At 45.3% G+C, this 20,168-nt stretch overlaps 2 protein-coding genes and 1 long non-coding RNA gene across 7 annotated transcripts in view; 1 reads left to right on the top strand and 2 right to left on the bottom strand.

Annotated features, from left to right (window-relative positions):
* Positions 1 to 743: 743 nt before the first annotated feature.
* Positions 744 to 5,530, bottom strand: snrnp27 (small nuclear ribonucleoprotein 27 (U4/U6.U5)). Its single transcript, XM_061261261.1, has 6 exons — positions 5,303 to 5,530; positions 4,248 to 4,374; positions 3,948 to 4,051; positions 3,201 to 3,280; positions 1,856 to 1,920; positions 744 to 1,110 (listed from the first exon to the last, which is right to left on the bottom strand). The coding sequence occupies exons 1-6, from the start codon at positions 5,337 to 5,339 to the stop codon at positions 1,056 to 1,058; spliced, it is 468 nt and encodes a 155-aa protein (XP_061117245.1). The 5' UTR covers positions 5,340 to 5,530; the 3' UTR covers positions 744 to 1,055.
* Positions 4,684 to 6,510, top strand: LOC133140944 (uncharacterized). Its single transcript, XR_009710037.1, has 3 exons — positions 4,684 to 4,722; positions 5,662 to 5,764; positions 6,389 to 6,510. It is a non-coding gene; the product is annotated as an uncharacterized LOC133140944 (long non-coding RNA).
* A 395-nt stretch (positions 6,511 to 6,905) lies between these two features.
* add2 (adducin 2 (beta)) overlaps positions 6,906 to 20,168 on the bottom strand; it is a 31,121-nt gene continuing 17,858 nt past the window's right edge. For 2 of the 5 annotated variants that reach the window (XM_061260152.1, XM_061260153.1), the window contains exons 7-15: positions 19,675 to 19,818; positions 19,369 to 19,467; positions 18,439 to 18,615; positions 15,307 to 15,552; positions 13,548 to 13,664; positions 11,913 to 11,999; positions 10,783 to 10,948; positions 9,573 to 9,659; positions 6,906 to 8,304 (exon numbers count right to left, since the gene is read on the bottom strand). In XM_061260152.1, the coding sequence (XP_061116136.1) occupies positions 8,003 to 8,304; positions 9,573 to 9,659; positions 10,783 to 10,948; positions 11,913 to 11,999; positions 13,548 to 13,664; positions 15,307 to 15,552; positions 18,439 to 18,615; positions 19,369 to 19,467; positions 19,675 to 19,818 (1,425 nt within the window). In that variant the 3' untranslated portion in view covers positions 6,906 to 8,002. Of the gene's footprint in view, positions 9,660 to 9,682; positions 10,153 to 10,782; positions 10,949 to 11,912; positions 12,000 to 13,547; positions 13,665 to 15,306; positions 15,553 to 18,438; positions 18,616 to 19,368; positions 19,468 to 19,674; positions 19,819 to 20,168 lie in introns of those variants that run through there. The other 3 variants (XM_061260154.1, XM_061260157.1, XM_061260155.1) reach the window with 3 other exon arrangements.

Genomic DNA, 20,168 nt, shown 5'->3' with positions numbered 1-20,168 from the left:
ATATATATATATAGTATATATCACGAATGCAAATCAGTAGAAATTCAGTGAATATAATTCAGTAATGTGTTTATTTGATTTAAGACATCCAAACGCCCCTTAATCTATAGATACCAACCAAACCACATCCCACACATTTAAGACTACCAACATTTCAGTGCCTTCTGAGGCTGTGGTGTATCTGTCGTTGACAGCATAGACCCTATGCACAATGAGTTGACACCAGCTCACAGGAAAGACAATGGCACAGAACAAGGTTTAAAAATGGAAATACAGTAGAAAAAACAGGAGAGAATAGTGTCAGGTTATGACAATGAAAGCATGGGTGTTCAATGCCTACATCTTTGTCTTGCCACCCAGACAGCAACTTCCAGTTGATTAGACTAAGCAGGACAATCCCCCCTGGAGCAATGTGGGATTAAGGGCCTAGTTTAAGGGCCTTGCTCAAGGGCCAAACAGCTGTGCACATCTTATCACATTATCTTGAACCACCAACCTTCCGGGTCATAGTCATGCACCTTAGCCACTTGGCTATAGGCTGCAGGCTAAAACCCATCTTAGCCCATTCAGCATTAATGCAACACCAAACTGAAACGCACTATGAGATTCTATCAGAATGGAAAAACAACATGCAAGTATTATTAATTGCAAACTGTCCCTGGGAACATATGTAAAAAAGGAAGCATTTATTATGAACTGTACGGCACAATTAGAATTAAAAATCAACAGCAGATTTCATGAGGTTATTTCAATCAGTTTATTCAGTATTCACTAAGCATATCAGGTACAAGACGGCAACATAACACAATAAGCAGTGTCCGCAACATTTCAAAAATACATCTTAATGATGGGATAAAATATAAAATGTTAACTTAGGGAGGTCATTACTCTCAAAGCCAAACTGAACAACATAAACAAGAAATAAAAAAAAGACCAATAAGGAACAGTGATCCACGGAGATTTTGCATTTAGGTATAAAGTATCGCCAATTCAGGTGAAAATGTCCTTGAATGCAGGCATACCGAGGTCTGGTGATAAACATCTCTCTGATGCACTCAGGCAATAAAATCCAAAGGTCTGTTGAAGCCACCCTTTCTGTTCATGTATTGCCTAAAAAAAAAGAAAGAAAAAAAAAAGAAACAGAATATGGTTACATCATTGTTTCCTCCCCTTCCTACATTACATCATCATCTACCAATGGGAATGGCAGTCTCACAGCCAAGCAACACCTGCCCGAGGTGATTGGCTGCACTGTGACTGGCTGCTGATGAGATTGAGGGTATCATGCGGCCGTCTTCGGCTGAAAACACAGACACGCAACCGAGCACAACACGGACACGCAACCGAGCACACGCAATTTCACCCGGCGCAGCCTGCATAGCAACGCAATGCATAGCAACGCAATGCATAGCAACGCATAGAGACGCACATGCCTGTGCACGCGCGCACACACACACACACACAAATGCAAAATGATCAAGTGTGGTGGGAAGGAGTCCGTTAAAACAAAGCTCACACATTCTATGCAAGAACTCATTTGAAATGCAAAGAATATCAATCCAAAATCACATGTAGAACAGCAGCATTCTTATGCAGTATTCCTGACCTTATTACTTACAGACTTGGCCCATCTACTAGACTTATGTTCATGGCTTTACAACTCATCCTATGTGAATTGTACCTTATCGGACCTGTTCTGTGGTTTGTTCCATTACCTCGGAATGCACACTTTGTATGTGGCTTTGGATAAAAGTGTCAGCTAGATACAATGAAATGTAATGTAATGCTACAGCTTTCATAGGAAATGTTGGAAGTCACCGCAGATTAAACAGTAATTGCATAAGTACAAACCCACCTGTACTTTCTCTTCTGAGATACGTTTATGGCATGCGCATTGACTGAACCATCAGTTTTCCTCCCCTAAAGAGAGAGAGAGACAGAGAGAAAGAGAGATAGAGATGGAGAGATGGAGGAAAGCAGAGGTCCAGACAATTGAGAAAAAACAAGAACTGACGCTGCAAAACACTGGTTATTTTGAAGGACTTGTCGCCACCTTGTGGCAGATAATACACTCAGTGAGTATTAATTATACCTTTCTTCTACTGCTGTAGCCTATTCACTTAAGAGGTTTGACACGTTGTATGTTCAGAGATGCTCTTCTGCATATCATTGTTGTAATGTGTGGTTAAAATATTTAATTTAACTGTGACCGTTTTTAATCTCCTTTTCAGAAACCAATTGGGCTGCTCCAGTTCTCCACATTTGGCTAAGTGGGCTTGGGTACTTGCACGCTTTATTATCCTGATGCGGAATGTACATTTTCATATAGTGTGCAAGTATGTGCCCAAGTGCGTGGGGATTTTTTTTAAACAATTGCGATACACATCGGGATTATTTCATGGTCCCAATTTGAAATAAGTTATTGTAGCCAGACCGCTAATAGCAGCTGTGCATAGCTTGATGTGGGCTTGAAAAGATTAACTGAGCTTGCTAACATTATGTTTACATTAACAACACACATCATACGACTATGGTATGAATAAAATATTAAGTCCCTACATTTGCAGCTTTGCAAACATCTTTCTGATATTGCCTCGCTGGCATTTTCCTCCAGTGAACACACAAGCCAGCAACCTCGTGACAGGAGTCAATCATAAATGTCATCAACATGATGCATTGTGGATCTGGGTACTTCGCCAAAACCACTCTGGAGCGGGTAAGCCTGGGTAAAGTATGCATCAACCGCACCTTTGATTATGTGAGAAATGGGACACACCTGTGCATATATGCTAAGCACATGAATGCGGATGTCAAATGTCCCAGTGTGATTAAGTGGGCATATTGGGACAGCCTCAGCGTAGCTGACATTAATGAAGACATTTTGGAGCAAGAAACCCAAATAACTAAAAAAACTTCCGTAAAATACCCTCCCCGTAGATGAGCTTTCTTGATTGATAATTTTCAATCCAACTGCATGCTCCTTGGGTTACAAATAACTGTACGAATGGTGTTTTGCAAATAAGCTATTATTACAAAAGACACCGGGATCAGGATTACTGAGCTAGCAGAATAAATTCAGAGTAATTTTATAGTCCACGTTCCAGTTTTGGAACTCAATGAACTACTAACTCAGTTATCTTGCTTTGTGATGTACCCCCCGGTGTACGCAGGAATGTGTAGGTAGGAGACAGGGACCTCACCTTGGTGGAATTAAAATTGCTAAAGCCCATTAGCTTCATCATCTCAATCTCATCCTCCGTTTTGCCCTGGAGGTCCTCCTCTGGACCAGGAAAAACACAAGAGAACATTTCACACATGGTTCATGTGCAGTGCAAAGACAATGGAGTGCAAAGCAATGGTCAATGTACAACAATTTACAGTACAGGGGCCTGTTCCACACAGCAGGATTACTGAGTTGGCCAGATAACTACACAAACTAAAACCCAGAACAGCTCCATTTACTTTGGTCCATGTTCCAGGGTTTAGTCAGTACAGTTATCCAGCTAACTCAGTAATCATGTCATTTTGAGGCAGTTAGCACACAAAGAAACATTACCTTAATGTGCGAGTATGGCATGACCAAATTCTCAGAAACTGAGGCAATGTGCAAGACCTCATTTGAGTGTGTAAAGAGCTACTTGTACAGCATTTTGGCTACAATATGGCCTTTAAGTGTCTGTCTGGACTGCAGTTTCTAGTTTCCAGGACAACCATCCACAATGAGGGAGAACTTTCAGATTCTGACATGTGACATCAGCAGTAAAGGTTCTTGCAGGTACATAAAATTACAGTTGGACTGATTCTCTCAACCCACTTTGCAAAGTGACAACCCAGATACATTTACCATTCTTTTATCATTAATTTGCAGTTAAATACATCATATAATATACTTAGAATAGGAAACCAGAATAGGAATAGGAAACCAGTTTAACAAAAAAGTAACAAACCTGAGATCTGATGTTCCTTCACAGACTTGTCCTTTCCGTCCTTGTCGTCCCTGTCTTTCTGCCGAGATGGGGAGAGGGAGGAAGAGCGGTGTCGCCGCGGTGACCTGTGGAAAGGAAAGAGGGAAGGTCAGAGGTCAGATGGCGGAAGGTGATTTTCAGCAGTTTTTGGACCAAATTAAGAGCTCACATTGGGGCCTCACCACCCAGGACACCCCATCCCATTCCAATCTTTTCATGACCTCTGTTAGTCAGGGCCCTTGAAACCATCCGAAATCCCCCATCTGGCCCCATATATCTCACCTGGAGCGCCGCCTGTGAGGCGAGCGCGAGCGGCTCCTGCGTCTGTCTCTGTCGCGCGACCTGGAGCGTTCCCGTTCTCTGCGCCTTCGCTCGCGCTCCCTCGAACCCGAGCGAGAGCGACGTCTTTCTGCAAAACAAAAAGACGAAATGGTGAGCGAAACGCACAATTTACAAAAGATGCGAAGGTGTAACTGATTTTTATGAATTTATTATGCATCTTCTTGTTATTATGTGTTATTAACATCGTGAATAGGTGTTCGGAACATCATGAGCGAACACAGGGAATTGTGTGGTTATTTGTCATTTTCTCGTTAATTATTTGTCCAATTAACACGAATGCACGTGTTTTAGTATCTGGTATCGTGAATAAGCAACCGTAATCATTAACCACATTCATCAGCAGAAAAACTACAATTGAACGGACCTTTAACTTCTGGAGGAAGCGGTTGCGTCCCCGTGTTCAGTTCGGAACACAGTAAGTTTACTGCAAACTAAATTAACAGTTATCTATTTCAGTTTTGTCTAGCTAATATAAGCATGGCCATCTAGCTAATAAATAAACGTTCAAGTAATGGCATCTTGTTTATTGGGTTTTGCAAGTTATTATGTTAAATCCCAATAAACAAGACGCCATTACTTTAACGTTTATTTATTCGCTAGATGTTTATAGCTCGCCATGTTTATATTAGCTAGACAAAACTTGAATAGATTGAAAATAATAATAACACCAGACTTGCTACTGTGTTTATCAAAAGACAGGAATTCTCACGAAAGAGCGTAACCTAAGCTAAAGTTTACTTGAATAGCTTTTGTTGTTAGCAAGCTGGCGTCAGCTAATATTGCAGTTGATCTTTAAAGTAAGCTCTATACGTTTGATCTAATTATAAAATTATCTTCTGCTGACATGTAAATCAGACATACAGTTTGTTTGCTGGCTACAGCCGTGCCGTCACTGTCGCTTATTTAACTAGCTAGCTAGCTAAGTTAGCGAGCGAGCGAGCAACTAACGTTCGTGATACGTTCAGCCACACTGCTAAAGTGCTAACACAACAAACCTCTTCTTTGCGGCGACCGGCTCCTGCTTCTCCCCATTCGCCCTTTAAAAAAAGTCCAGGCAAAATAACCAACTAGACGCAGCTATTATAATGTACCAGGCAAGTCAAAACAGCGAGATGTGCAGCGTTATCACTACTAACTCCACAGTTGTCCACTCTTTATACGGATAATTCTGGAACACCACGGCGTGCACTCTTCAAATACGCCCCTGTGGAAACACACGCGTTCATTGAGTTCCGGCCACTGATTCAAGTTAACCTTAATGTTTATTCCGGTTTGGTCACACTCCTAGTTCATTCATTGTTCTTTAGCACACAGTCATAAATCACAGTTACAGAATGTGATCATTATTTCATAGGAATGCACGCCACACTTCATGGATCTCGCCCACTCCAGTCAGCAGTTTCTCCAAGTACCAGTCTCTTTTCAACAGCAGAGATTTTGCCCTTCACCTTTGCCAGGTAAGGTATCACTGACCCTCTGCTGGTTATTTCACTGCCTGTATCTTATTGCTGATAAATAAAATGTATATTGACACATTTAAAATGTATATTTTTCAGGAAATTGGCATGTTTACCTGAGTTTACCTTTTCACTAGATTGATTTTCCCCACTGCTTCAGTAGGCTACTAACATACTAGCTGTACTATGCTGCAAGCAAATTTACGAGATATCCATCATTGTTGCTTTAATATTCATCCATAAATGTTCTGTTCAGAAAAAGTGTTTGACAAATGTGGGTCATTTTACTGACTCATGTCAATGTCCACGTAGTGTATGCAAGAATTGTGGTCGGAAAGTGAAACCAGTGGCTCCACCAGTATGGATATACAATGTGAGTGCAGGATGTAAGCCTAGGCAATGCTAGTTAATGCCAGGGTCATGTCACTAGCTGACTATGACCGGGGGTTTGCAATGGTGGGGCTTAATTGTGTTATCATTCTAAGAGTGTGGCAGGTATAAGTTGGATTTTTGTACTTCGAGTTACCCCTGCACCAGTGCACACAGGGTGAAGTGATGTAATTGACAAACTGAGTGCTTTAGCTTAGCTCAGGCTATCCCCCGGTCCCATTCATCTCCCTGCAGCTCTTTTGCTAATGACTGGATTCCACCGAACGAGTCGTCTGAACGGCTGTAGAGAGCTTCAGCCGGTCATTCCAGCCTCAGTGACTGACATCTCAGCTGTGATGAATTGTTCTGCTCATCCCACATCACGGTCTGTTTTCTTGCCAAAAAACACGACCTCGCACCACACACAGTGCAATACTTTAACCCTGTGTAGAATTATGATGGGAGCAGTCCATGAAAGTGCAGTGAAAGGCATTCATCAGCACATTATTGCTTTTCACAGATTTCCCAATGCTCCAAATCTTCCAGAACTCGAAATGGATTGAAAATAACTGCTGTTTTTGTGTAATTTGTTCATGGTTGCGGTTCTGTTTTGTCTGGATTTTACTGAAAACATTGCTAGAGCCAGAACAGACAATACAAATTAATAATGTAGGCATTATCAGGGTAAGTAGGTAAGTAGGCTATGATACACAGTAGTAAACCATTGTTTTTCGCAAACTGCAGACCGGATGAAATGAAGCAAAAGCAGGGATTCATATTGAATTGCTCTTTAATGACTGGTGCACTGCTAACCTAACATCACCTTTTTTCACCTTTGCATTCTAATATGAAATTACATTCAAATAAAAACCAGCAAATATACACACAGAGTAACACTTAAATAATGGAATCAATAATAATAATAATAATAATAATAATAATAATTACAACAGTAAGGAGGTCTTGTTGTGAAAGAAGACAGGACATGAGGAATGTGTAGTGCCTTTCTGAGTTGGGTTTCATCTGCATCCGCAAGCTACAAAGAAGTGTTTTTCATTCTTTTTTTCTTATCGCATATTAGACATAAGTGGCGTTACTAGCTGTTAGTTTGGGCTTCCTTACCCATCGCAATTTTATATACCAGTTCCTTATTGTTTAATTGAGTTAAATATTCCCTGATGTTCTGCATCAAATCATTAGATGTAGAAGAACATAAGTGAAAATAAGACCTGCTGATTTTGTTATCAACAGAAAAAGCACTTAACAGTGTGTGCCATTGACATCTGTGCACACTCGACAGGTGACAATCAGAAGTAACATCGGTGGAAAAGATGAAGCTGGCATGACGAGGTTTTCTTATCATGACTTGATTGCGATGATTATGTAATTATGTGGTTACTATACACATACGTGGGAATTGGCTTCATGAATATGCGCAGATATGTTTTGCCGTGGACCACTGTCACCAGAAAAACATACAAGTGTGTATCGAAACGATGTTTGAATTTTTTTTTGTCACAAAAACAAGTACCAGTTAATAATTGAACAAATTAAAAAAAGTGGTAAGTGGAGAGGTGTGTTTATATGTATAGATAGAGAGGTGAGGATAAGATAATGGTCAGTGTTTTGGCTGTGTAGGGGGGTAAATATGCTGCTGTATGTGTGTGTGTGTGGGCGCGCGCATGTGGTGTGTGTGTGTGTGTGTGTGGGCGCTTGTCTGTGTGTGTGGGCGTGGCGCGCGCGTGTGTGTGGTTGTGTGTGTGTGTGTGTGTGTGTGTGTGGTTCTGTGTGTGAGTGTGTGTGTGTGTGCGTGTGTGTGTGGGCGCGTGTGTAACTGGGTAAATAAGTCGCCTCTCCATTGCACCCCCCTCAGGCCTCCACTTTCTCCACCTTCTCCTTCTGCTTCTTGCTCTTCTTCAAGAAAGAGGGGGCCTTGAACTTCTTCTTCTTCTTGGAGGGGGACTTGGAGGGCGAGCCCTCGGGGGTGTGGCCGGGCTTGGTGGGCGGGGCGGCGGGGGGCGGGGCGGTGGGCGGGGCGGGCGACGTGTCAGCAGTGGAGAGGGCTTTCATCCCCTTCTCTAGCTCCTCCTCCTGCTGCTTCAGCTCCTCCTCCTTACCGTTCTGCACCACGGTTTTGGTGACGTCCGCGGCGTCGACGGCGTTGGTCTCGTCTGGCAGTGAAGGGGGACAGAGTTTACAAGATGGGTGGTGGCAACAGAGAAAAAACGTTATCGCTTTCTTTTACGGGCTGTTAATTACCGAGTAAATACCAGCTACTTATGTGTAATTATTATGTAACTACTGTGATTTCTGAGGTAAGTACTATGGTCTGTAAAAAACGGTCTGTAAAACATATTTTCAGAGTGTTTAACAAGGTTGGTTCATGGTACTTCCTAACTTTGTTTCATAGTACGTAGCTCCGAAATCAGTAGTTACCAAATAAGTACACAAGTCGCTGGTGTTTACCTAGTAAATACTAGGTAATTAATGGCTTGTAAAATAAAGCGTTACTGAGGAATCACTCACACACACACACACACTCACAAACTCGCACACACACGCACTCACACTCACACACACACACACTCACACACACACAGTATAGTAAAACGTAAACCGCTGAAAACTTTAGCCGTACAATATGAGTGACGGGTGTTGCATCATAGTACACGACATGCTGCGTTCATTAATCAGTCCATTACGACATCTGACAGGCTCTCAGTACTTACTAGTGAGACAAGATCTCAGTATCAGAGGTCATTCCTATCAGATAGTTAAGAGAAACACAGACAAAGACAGACAGACAGAGAGAAAGACAGACAGAGGGAGAGAGACACACAGTTGTGGAGACAGATGGAGACCACAACACAGTGCTGAGATGCAACACTTCAACAGCAACAAAAACAACAACAACAACAACAACAAACCGACAATCACAAAACAGACACCCCGTGTTACACTGGACAGTCTGCTGGCCTGAGGATGTGAGATTCAAGAAGGAATGCACTCATTGTACAATATGTGCTATACTCTTGAAAATAAAAGAACGAAAACTGCCTAAAAAAGTACAAATGCTGCCGCTGCGGTATCCTATAGGTACATAAAATTGTACCCCTAGCCAGCAATATATAATTAATTTGTAGCCTTTAGTAGCCTTAAAAATAGAAGTAAATATTGTAGCTTGCCGTTTGAGGGAGGTACAGTACTTGTGCACATGTGCAGTCCTGAGAGAGTGTGAACAGCGAAATACACTCGGCGAGCAGCGTCTGCTAAAAGGCGAGATTGTGAGCCGTGAGTTGAGGGTAACAGGGGCTGCCGTTGAGTATCCGGGCAGGAATGGAGAGGGGACGCACAGGCAGGGGAATCGTGCCACCTTTTTTTTTTTTCAGGTTTTTGGGGTGCATGCACGGGCGTGCAGGTAGCTAGCGTGCTGTCTCACCTGTGGGAGGGGGGTTAGTGGGGGAGGGGTTCTTAGTGGGGGAGGTGGCAGGGGGAGTCCCCTTCTCATTGGCCAGCTCCTCCCCACCTGACACAAAGACAGAGGAGAAACTGAGGGATAGTGTGGGGTTGTGGGATGGATTTGTGAAGGCGATGGAGGCTTTCGGAGGGGGGGCGGGCGAGGGTGTTACTGGGGTGTGAGGATCGGTTAGTGAGTTATGAGCTGGCAAGATGGACTTCAGCATGAGGATTGATTGATAATGGGTTTGTGACAGTTGAATCCGTATGAGCTAGCAATGTGAAGGGGGACAGAGTTTACAAGATGGGTGGTGGCAACAGAGAAAAAACGTTATCGCTTTCTTTTACGGGCTGTTAATTACCGAGTAAATACCAGCTACTTATGTGTAATTATTATGTAACTACTGTGATTTCTGAGGTAAGTACTATGGTGTGTAAAAAACGGTCTGTAAAACATATTTTCAGAGTGTTTAACAAGGTTGGTTCATGGTACTTCCTAACTTTGTTCTTAGTGGGGGAGGTGGCAGGGGGAGTCCCCTTCTCATTGGCCAGCTCCTCCCCACCTGACACAAAGACAGAGGAGAAACTGAGGGATAGTGTGGGGTTGTGGGATGGATTTGTGAAGGCGATGGAGGCTTTCGGAGGGGGGGGCGGGCGAGGGTGTTACTGGGCTGTGAGGATCGGTTAGTGAGTTATGAGCTGGCAAGATGGACTTCAGCATGAGGATTGATTGATAATGGGTTTGTGACAGTTGAATCCGTATGAGCTAGCAATGTGTTCGCGAGAGAATCATTCGGATAAGAGTGAGTCATGAATCTGTGAGAGACAAATCAGTGCAAGTGAGTTATGAGTTACTGAGAGACGAATCAGTGCGAGTGAGTTATGAGTCAGTGACAGATGAATCAGTGCTAGTGAGTTGTATCGGTGCGAGATGGGAATGTGTGACATGTGTGACAGTGTGTGAAGACCAGACCTGGTCAAATACATACAGTAATTGTTCTTGATTTTCTGTGCTCGACTGATCTTGCCTGGTGGAATTGAGCCAACCCATAGGACCAGAAGGCAGAATTTGCACTTTTTGTAGTATTTTATAGGTTCTAATATACCGGACAAGATCAGTGAAGCATAAAAAAGTATTTGAATCAATTGCGTCGTTGACCCAGGTCTGGTGCTGAGGTGTAGGTCGGCTGTACCATCTTCTGGGCCCAGCGTCTGCTTCCTCTGAACCTCCTGACGGTAGTCCTCCAGCTCCTGGTCTGTCAGCTGGTTGAAGGGATTGGGGGGCTCTGGGGAGGGGGGGATTTTTGGGGGTCCCCCCTCTGGGCCATTCTGTCCCAGTGCCAGGTCATTCTCAGGGGACTGGGGAGGCGGGGGAGGGGGGAGGGGGACATGGAAACAACATATCCTTATTTTTAACACTTTTTTCGTTTTATACACATTCTCTGTGTAACAGCACCTCCGTCTGTATCCATATGTGCAGTGTATGTCCAATATGTCCCTTAGCGCAGGCATGAGGGAGATTTCAGTATGTAGTATTGATTCTAGGCTTTTGATTGCCTTCTGTTGGCGTTCGTCAACATGAGGACCAGAGTTGTGCCAATGACAGTCAAGGAAGCCATTATGAGGCTGGGAAATGAGAAAAAATGTCCTCGGCTTAGGCTTGCCAAAATAAACTGCTTGGAACATCATCAACTCACAAACCTGTATTTACCTTCTAATATTGCCTTAACATCCATTAAATGTATTATGCATGTTATGCATACAAGACTAAAGATGCTCTACTAAAAAACAAATACAGAAACACAGTGAGGTGGTTCTGTGTAAAATATCCACTGACAAAGTAATTATACACACACGCACACATGCACACGTACACGCACACACACGTACACACACACACATAGGGGTGAGATTACTATAATTATGTGGGCCATTGTAGTATGACATAATAATTTGAGGGCACTGTGCTGAGTTGCTAATCTGAGGGTCTGAAGCAGCAGTTTCTGTGGGCTGCTGTATGCTGCCTGTAAGACATCACACCTGGGCACAAACAGTATTCGGATTTAAATACTTTTCTGCATTTGCACCTTGCCTGGTGTAACCCCCCCCTACTAGTTGCAGGCTCAAATGCACCAGGCAAGATCAAAAGAGCACAGGAAAGTATTTGAATCCAGAACAAATACAGTTTGAGTCCAGGCCTGCCTCACATGTGTAGTTGGTGTAATGTAGGTCTGTATACAGGTTGTACAGCAGTAATGTACAGCTGAGTATATAGGTAGCTGGGTTGTGTGCATGGCTTCGTAGCTCTGTCTGTGGGTTGTACCGGTGGTGTCTTATCAGAGATGACACCGGCCAGCAACTGAGACTGGGGCCCGGCAGTCTTCATGTCCTGACGGTTCTGTTCACGGATCTGAGAGAGAGAGGGGGTGGGGGGGGGGGGGGGGGGGGGGGAGAGGGAGGGGAGAGAAGGAGGGAGAGAATGAGAGATAGGGGAGAGATAGAGAGAAAGGGGGAGGGAGGGAGGGAAAAAGGGAGGGGGAGAGAGATAGGGGAGACAGAGTAATGGCGAGGGAGAGAATGAGAGAGATGGGGGGAAGGGAGAGAGATGTAGAGTGAGGAAGGAGGAGAAAGAGAGCGAGGGGGAGGGAGAGAATGAGAGTGAGAGAGAGGGGGAGGAAGGGAGAGAGGGAGGGGGAGAGAGATAGGGGAGAGAAGGTGAGGGGGGAGAGGGAGAGCAAGAGATAGGGAGGAGCGTGGGTGAGGGAGAGAGAGGGAGGGAGAGGGAGAGATGTTGACTTTTGATGCTCCTTTACGATAACATAATAGTCAGAGTCATTACATTAGAATAGTTGAATATTTTAGCATGTTTAATAGCTGTTTAATTCAGCACCTGGAGCGTACAGTAGGTCTCTATTAGCCTGAAGTCTCTGAAGCCGCAGCAGCTCTGCTCTGTACTGCGCCATGCTAATGATCAATATGGAGCGCATGCTGACGGACGTCACTGAAAAAGTGCCACTGTAACAGTGAGTAGGAAACTGGGCTCGTAGCGCAAAGGTTTGGGGTTCAGGTGCTTGGGGTATTGCCATCGTGCCCTCGAGCAAAGGCCCGTCCGCACCAAGAAGGTCACTTTTGCTCTGTTTGTTTGTTTGTTTGTTCAACAAAAAAAAAAAAAAAGGCCCTTGTCCTTATCTTTGTTGTACAGGTAGCAGTTGAAATTGTACTTCCCTCTAGGGTCTTTCAGCGAACTTATCCCTGGTTATGGGTATGCACTTTGTTGTACGTCGCTCTGGATAAGAGCGTCTGCCAAATGCCAATAATGTAATGTAATGTAAAAGAAGGATAACTATAAATATTTTTTTAAATAGTTTTTAAAATCATTCTCGAGCGGATGACGGAGTCCACACCACAACTGTAAATGCAACAACAGTGACAAACATTATTGTCCGGATCACTTTCAGAGCGATTCATTTTCCAGCTCCATGAACGATAAAAACATTGACATCCAGTCACAATCCATCCTAATTTACAAGGCTTCATGGTTAAAGTGCCTATTTGCAGAATGTTGTGGTTGATCAGTGTGGATGCTCACCTTATTGTCGTTATTGTTATGGTTATAGTTATGCAGTAGTTATCGGCGTGAACGGGCCTTAAGGGTGCTTAACCAGAGCTGCTTCAGTAAATATCCAGCTGTGTGGAGTTTGTATGTAGAGCTGGAATCTCTGGGTACCATCTACATGACAGTGCCTGCTAAATGCCAAATGCCAAGTGTAAAAATGTAAAAGTAACCCAAAAATGACAATAGACTAAAACAGTATGTTAAGAAAATGACCAGAGGTCATTCTGCTTTAAAATAAACCCTTGTTGATGAATAAACCATAGCATGTTAATAAACACACATAGGCTGATGTGAAAAATCTAAACAGATATTCCATCAGCTTAACAAGCCTGCTAAGTGTACCTTGTTTCGTGTCTCCAGCACCTCTTGGGGGTTGGTGAAGAGCGGTACAAACTGGTTTGGGTTTTCGATCTTAATGGCCGTGCCACTCCCTTGTGTGATCTCCTCTGTCTTCAGCCACTGAGACAGACAGGAAGAGCCTTTAAACCACACACGGCTCACTTCATGTAGGTAGACACTCATGTTTCAGCTTGATTAAGTTCAATGATGATACAGATTACATTCCTAATATAAAGAGCAATATATGGTTAGCATTGCGTTAAATTGACATTTGTATTTGTGTCATTCTCAGGATGACAGTGCCCTTTGCATGTCTAGCACTCGGCTCAGAATAAAGGCTGCCATTGCATAATCCAGCCACCAGAGGGCAGACGTGGCATTGCAGTAACAGAGAGCGAGAGAGCTGGGATCTCCCCTGCAATGCAGAGGGACAGAGAGGAGAAAGAGGGAGGGGTCAGAGAGAGAGAAGGCCCCTCCCCTCTGAAATGACTTCATGTAATGTCTACACACAGTACCTGAGGCAGTACATGCTATTATTCAACCTATACTGTCTTTCTGCTTTCAATACACCCACATATACTTCTCCCATATACGCACAACCCCAGTGATGTCGTCATCTAGCCACCCTGTCCAATCAAAAAGCTGCAGTGACATGTTTCCATACGCCTGTTTAACACATAGCCAGACACTGACCCAGCGGTTCTAGCATTAAAAAAAACTGTTAGCTGTGCTAACGAGACTCGCTGTGCTTAATGTAAATTAGCCCTGTGACTCAACCCTAAAGAAATAGCAACAAAAAATAATGCAGCAAAATGACTAATAATGACTAAAATAATTACCATATTACGAAATAACTTGGAATCAGTGGAAATAATCTGTCTCTCTGTTTTTTTTTTCCCCCTCTATTAAATTATTAAATATTTGCTCTGAAATGTGAATATGTCCATTGTGTGGTATCTATATCAGTAATTGCACCCTATAGAGACTGGGCACTGTACTTAGACCCACAATAGTCTAAGTACTGTGCCCAGTGATGCGGGCCTAATCAAATCAAGGTGAAAATGAAAGAAGAGCTAGTCTACGTGATGTCATGGTCTAATTCTTTTAGCCGGCTAAACCAATCAGAATGGAGATGGAGCACCCTGAAAGAAGAGCTAGTCTACGTGATGTCAGGGTCTAATTCTTTTAGCCGGCTAAACCAATCAGAATGGAGATGGAGCCCCCTGAAAGAAGAGCTAGTCTACGTGATGTCAGGGTCTAATTCTTTTAGCCGGCTCAACCAATCAGAATGGAGATGGAGCACCCTGAAAGAAGAGCTTGTCTACGTGATGCCAGGGTCTAATTCTTTTAGCCGGCTAAACCAATCAGAATGGAGATGGAGCACCCTGAAAGAAGAGCTAGTCTACGTGATGTCAGGGTCTAATTCTTTTAGCCGGCTCAACCAATCAGAATGGAGATGGAGCCCCCTGAAAGAAGAGCTAGCATACGCTGATGTCGTGGCTAATTGCTACATTATTATAACAGCTGGTGCTTTTATCCAAAGTGTGGGGTTAAGGGCCTTGATTGAGGGCCCAAAAACTGCACGGGTCTTATCGTGGCTACACTGGGGCTTGAATCACCAACCTTCCCGGTCACAGTCCTGAGCCACTAGGCTACATGCTGCCCCTTAATTCTTTTAGCCGCTTAAACCAATGAGAATGGAGACTGAGCCCCCCCAATATCCACCCCCTTTCCCCACCCTTGACCCCCCCTGCCCCCCCACCGTGGTCCGCTGGTGGCCCGGGCTGGCCTGGTCCTGGCTGACTCTCAGGTAGGAGTTGGGGGTGTTGAGCCAGCGCGTTTTCTCCTGCTGCTGTTTTTGGGCGTGGGGCGGGTTCCGCGAGGCGGGCCTGACCCCTTCCTCCAGGAAGTTGAAGGCGGTGACGGTGGCGGGAACCTCCACCTCCCGCCGGGTTCGCGCCCGCTCCAGCAGCACTGGGAAACGGTACGCGTACCCCGTCCGGTACCCCTGAGAGAGAGAGAGAGAGGGAGAGAGCGAGGGAGGGAGTGAGAGAGAGAGAGAGAGAGGGAGGGAGGGAGTGAGAGGGAGGGAGGGAGTGAGAGGGAGAGTGAGGGAGAGAGAGAGGGAGGGAGGGAGGGAGGGAGAGCGAGAGAGGGAGGGAGGGAGTGAGAGGGAGAGAGAGAGGGAGGGAGGGAGAGCGAGGGAGAGAGAGAGGGAGGGAGGGAGGGAGAGAGAGAGGGAGTGAGAGGGAGAGAGGGAGGGAGGGAGAGCGAGAGAGGGAGGGAGGGAGAGAGAGAGAGAGGGAGAGGGAGGGAGGGAGAGGGAGAGAGAGAGAGGGAGGGTGGGAGGGAGTGAGAGAGGGAGGGAGGGAGAGCGAGGGAGAGAGAGAGGGAGGGAGGGAGAGCGAGAGAGGGAGGGAGGGAGAGGGAGAGCGAGAGAGGGAGGGAGGGAGTGAGAGGGAGAGAGAGAGGGAGGGAGGGAGAGCGAGGGAGAGAGAGAGGGAGGGAGGGAGGGAGAGAGAGGGAGGGAGGGAGAGAGAGAGAGAGAGGGAGTGAGAGGGAGAGAGAGAGGGAGGGAGGGAGAGCGAGAGAGGGAGGGAGTGAGAGGGAGAGAGAGGGAGGGAGTGAGAGGGAGAGAGAGAGAGGGAGGGAGTGAGAGAGGGAGGGAGGGAGAGCGAGGGAGAGAGAGAGGGAGGGAGGGAGAGCGAGAGAGGGAGGGAGGGAGAGGGAGAGCGAGAGAGGGAGGGAGGGAGTGAGAGGGAGAGAGAGAGGGAGGGAGAGCGAGGGAGAGAGAGAGGGAGGGAGGGAGGGAGAGAGAGAGGGAGGGAGGGAGAGAGAGAGAGAGAGGGAGTGAGAGAGAGAGAGAGAGGGAGTGAGAGGGAGAGAGAGAGGGAGGGAGGGAGAGCGAGAGAGGGAGGGAGTGAGAGGGAGAGAGAGAGAGGGAGGGAGAGAGAGAGGGAGTGAGAGGGAGAGAGAGAGGGAGGGAGGGAGAGCGAGAGAGGGAGGGAGTGAGGGAGAGAGAGAGAGGGAGGGAGGGAGAGAGAGAGGCTCCTTTATTAAAACATCACAGCCAATTCATTACACTATCTAGTAATAGTGCAAGGATCATCAACTCTGGCCCTCAAATCCAAATCCAGCCCTAGTTTTCTATTCTCCCAGGTATTTAGTGCTAGTCATCGGTCATACTGTCTTCATACCTCAGGTATGCAGTGGTCTGAAATACTTTAACACTTTACAAAGCAGTATGAATTCTTACAGGTTACTGAGAGTGTCATTACCAGTATTCAGAACATAATCAAAACATAATCCTTTCTTCCGAGTCTAAATGTTTTAGTTACAGAATTATGTCGATCTGCTAGAAGCATTTCAGATTTTCACCTGCATCTAAATAGTTCAAGTATTTAAAACACATATTGGGCCCTGGTCTGGTAAATACACAGTTGTTAGATTTGCACCTATGGCTGCTTTCCGGCTCTGGCCACCACCCCACACACACACCAGCCGTGGCAGAACGGCAGGGCTCTGCTTGGCTGATTTCAGCAGAGGGTGATTAGGGGGAGGCCAGACTGGGAGTTTGGCCAGGACATCAAAGTATCGTCTCCAGCTTTCGCATTAAGGCGTGAGAGATCTCTGATGGTGAAAACGACTCTCCCTCTGCAGTCACTGCTCAGGTCCCCCGAGACCACAGCAGACAACACAGCAGTAACGCCACTGCTCTGTACTGTGCGCCACACACAGACACTGCAATGTACTGTGTGCTACACACAGACACTGCTGTATACTGTGCGCTACACACAGACACTGCTGTATACTGTGCGCTACACACAGACACTGCTGTATACTGTGCGCTACACACAGACACTGCTGTATACTGTGCGCTACACACAGACACTGCTGTATACTGTACGTTACACACAGACACTGCTGTATACTGTACGTTACACACAGACACTGCTGTATACTGTGCGCTACACACAGACACTGCTATGTACTGTGCGCTACACACAGACACTGCTATATACTGTACGCTACACACAGACACTGCTATATACTGTACGCTACACACAGACACTGCAGTGTACCTGATATTAATGTAAGCTCACTCTTATTTTCTACACTTCATAGGCCTGCACATACAGCTTCTGCCTATCAATTTCCTATAATAATCCATTATTATTTCAGCATTTTATTCTGTTGCTTCCTCATGCTGTTAATTTAATACATTATCTTAATATCCCTGGTCTTTCTTAAAATCATCTTGTCGTTATTTTAATTTGTTGTATAAATTTTGTGTCATGAAGCCGTTTGTACTTTAATGCTGGAAAGAGCTGTACAAATTTAATTTATTATTCTTATTATTATACATTACTTTTCTTTTGCACATTTAAAAATACAGGGTTTCCATTACTGACTATTTTCATTTTGCACATTTTTCAATTTTTACCCTGGTATTTTCACCTGAATTGTTGCCATGGAAATATCTCTTGATCTGTTCAGTGTCAAAGTCAAACAAAATGTCTTCCTAGCTTGCCTAACTGGGTTTGTGCCGTATTCTTCTGCCAAAGCTCCCCATCACCACAGATTCATTCTCTTAGCTAGTTTTGTCCGTATGGAAAGTGAAGTTACCCATAAGGACATTGTAAGCAATTTCCTAATTAACTGTAAAATATGTAAGTTGTGCAACTCACACTGCATAATTATAATCTTCCCAAATCTCCTGGACTGCCTTATTCTTCTACATGATTAGATGTCCGCATAGATGTCATGTACAACATGCTGCACAAATAAAAATGCTCCGCACATTCGTGAGTCACGAAAACACACAGACTACGCAGAAGTATAAAACAGATTTAAGTTCTCTTTAGCACTCTGCCGGGCGGCTTCATGGTCTCACCAGGTTGTCCATGGTCCTCATGAGCGCCTCAAACTCATGCTCCCCGAGACGGCTCTTGTGGAGGGGCCCGAATGTGGACCCGGCCCAGCCCACGGTTCCGGTCGGGTTGGGCCTCTGCGTGGTGCGGTCCAGCATGATCAGGTTCTGCTCCCCACCGGCGCAGCACAGCGCTGACACCTGTTGGCAGGATGAGGAATTGCAGCGCATGCTTCAGACGTCCACTACTGTAGGTTTAGGGCAGGGGTGGGTGCGTGCTGGTTTTTGTTCCAATCGGTTACTTTCATTTGAGTTTTCTGACAGCTCTATAAACTACACTGGTCCACTCCTGTACTGGATCACAGAGAAATCCAGGATACACCTGCAGTCTGTGACTGTAGTTGGTGCTTATGCAAATGACCAAGATGCAGTGTGATTGAGCTAATTAAATGATTAAGAGCAGAGGTTTACACAAAATCCTGATATGGTGCAGCCCTTGCTGTGCACCCCTGGTGTAGGGGGTAAAATATCCCTATAGTACTATTGTGGGGTCCATTTAATTTAATTTAATTTCAGGAAATCGATTCATGAACTGAATATTTTCCTTTTGCAATTAATGACCGGAATTTCAATTCACTTCCTGAACTGTAATGAAAGACTGATTAATACCTAGCAACCACTCCTGTTTAATTATTTTTCAATATCGCCCACACACATCACATACACACACACACACACACACACACATACACACACGCACTCACATACACACACATACACGCACACACACTCTCTCACACACAGACACACACACACACACATAGACGCACACACACATACACACACACTCTCTCTCTCACACTCACATACACACACACTGTCTCTCTCACACTCACACACACACACACACACACACACACAGTTCATCACCAGCAGGCTCTGTTCTCAGCTCACCTGTATCTGACAGGCAGCCTGGATGTGATAGATGGTGTAGAAAGCCTCTTCCACAGACTCCCCCAGAGCCACAATCCCATGATTCCTCAGCACCAGAACCTGTGCACATAAAGTATCTCAAATTATTAGTAATTTTACATTATTTGATTTTTTTAAAATAATGAGTTGTCACCTTTAGCTGAGAATTGTATTCACCACCTTCCATACCCCTGTCCTGCATCTCGTACATCATACACTCCTCCCTCCCGGTCACTCTTCCCCATCCCTCTCTCCCTCCCTGCTTCTCTCCCTCCATCCCTCTCTCACCTTGCAGGTGGGCCCTAGGCTCTTCTGCAGCTCCACCCGGTCCTCCTCGTCTTCCATCAGGCCGTTGTAGTCGTAGTACGCCACATCGCCCACCAGCAGAGCCTCATGGGATAGCGGCAGGAGGCCACACTTCATGGCAGACACCTGCACGGAGGATCAGCCTTCAGTGCGGGAAATCCCCCCTCCCACAGTAACAACGTCTCCTGAAGAGACGCCCTGATCTCGCATCAGCACAACTGTGTTAACAATGTGTGTTTGTGTGTGTTCCATCAGTGTGGAATGTGTCATTGTTCAGTCAGTGCGGAATGCGTCAGTGTTAGGTCAGTAGCCATGTCAGTGTTGGGTCAGTAGCTGTGTCAGTGTTGGGTCAGTAGCCATGTCAGTGTTGGGTCAGTAGCTTGGTCAGTAGCCGTGTCAGTGCTGGGTCAGTAGCTGGGTCAATAGGTGTGTCAGTGTTGGATCAGTAGCTGTGTCAGTGTTGGGTCAGTAGCTGT

Source organism: Conger conger, chromosome 11 (assembly GCF_963514075.1).
Source record: "Conger conger chromosome 11, fConCon1.1, whole genome shotgun sequence".
NCBI lineage: Eukaryota > Metazoa > Chordata > Actinopteri > Anguilliformes > Congridae > Conger > Conger conger.
Note: the sequence above shows the minus strand (reverse complement) of the source record. Positions and strands in the feature narration are given on the sequence as shown.

Coding starts and splice junctions, on each gene's coding strand:
- snrnp27 (XM_061261261.1), bottom strand. CDS start 5,339: ATGGGGAGAAGCAGGAGCCGGTCGCCGCAAAGAAGAG. Junction 4,375..5,302: donor CCGGTCGCCGCAAAGAAGAG/GTTTGTTGTGTT, acceptor TTTGTTTTGCAG/AAAGACGTCGCTCTCGCTCG. Junction 3,281..3,947: donor GAAGGAACATCAGATCTCAG/GTTTGTTACTTT, acceptor TTCCTGGTCCAG/AGGAGGACCTCCAGGGCAAA.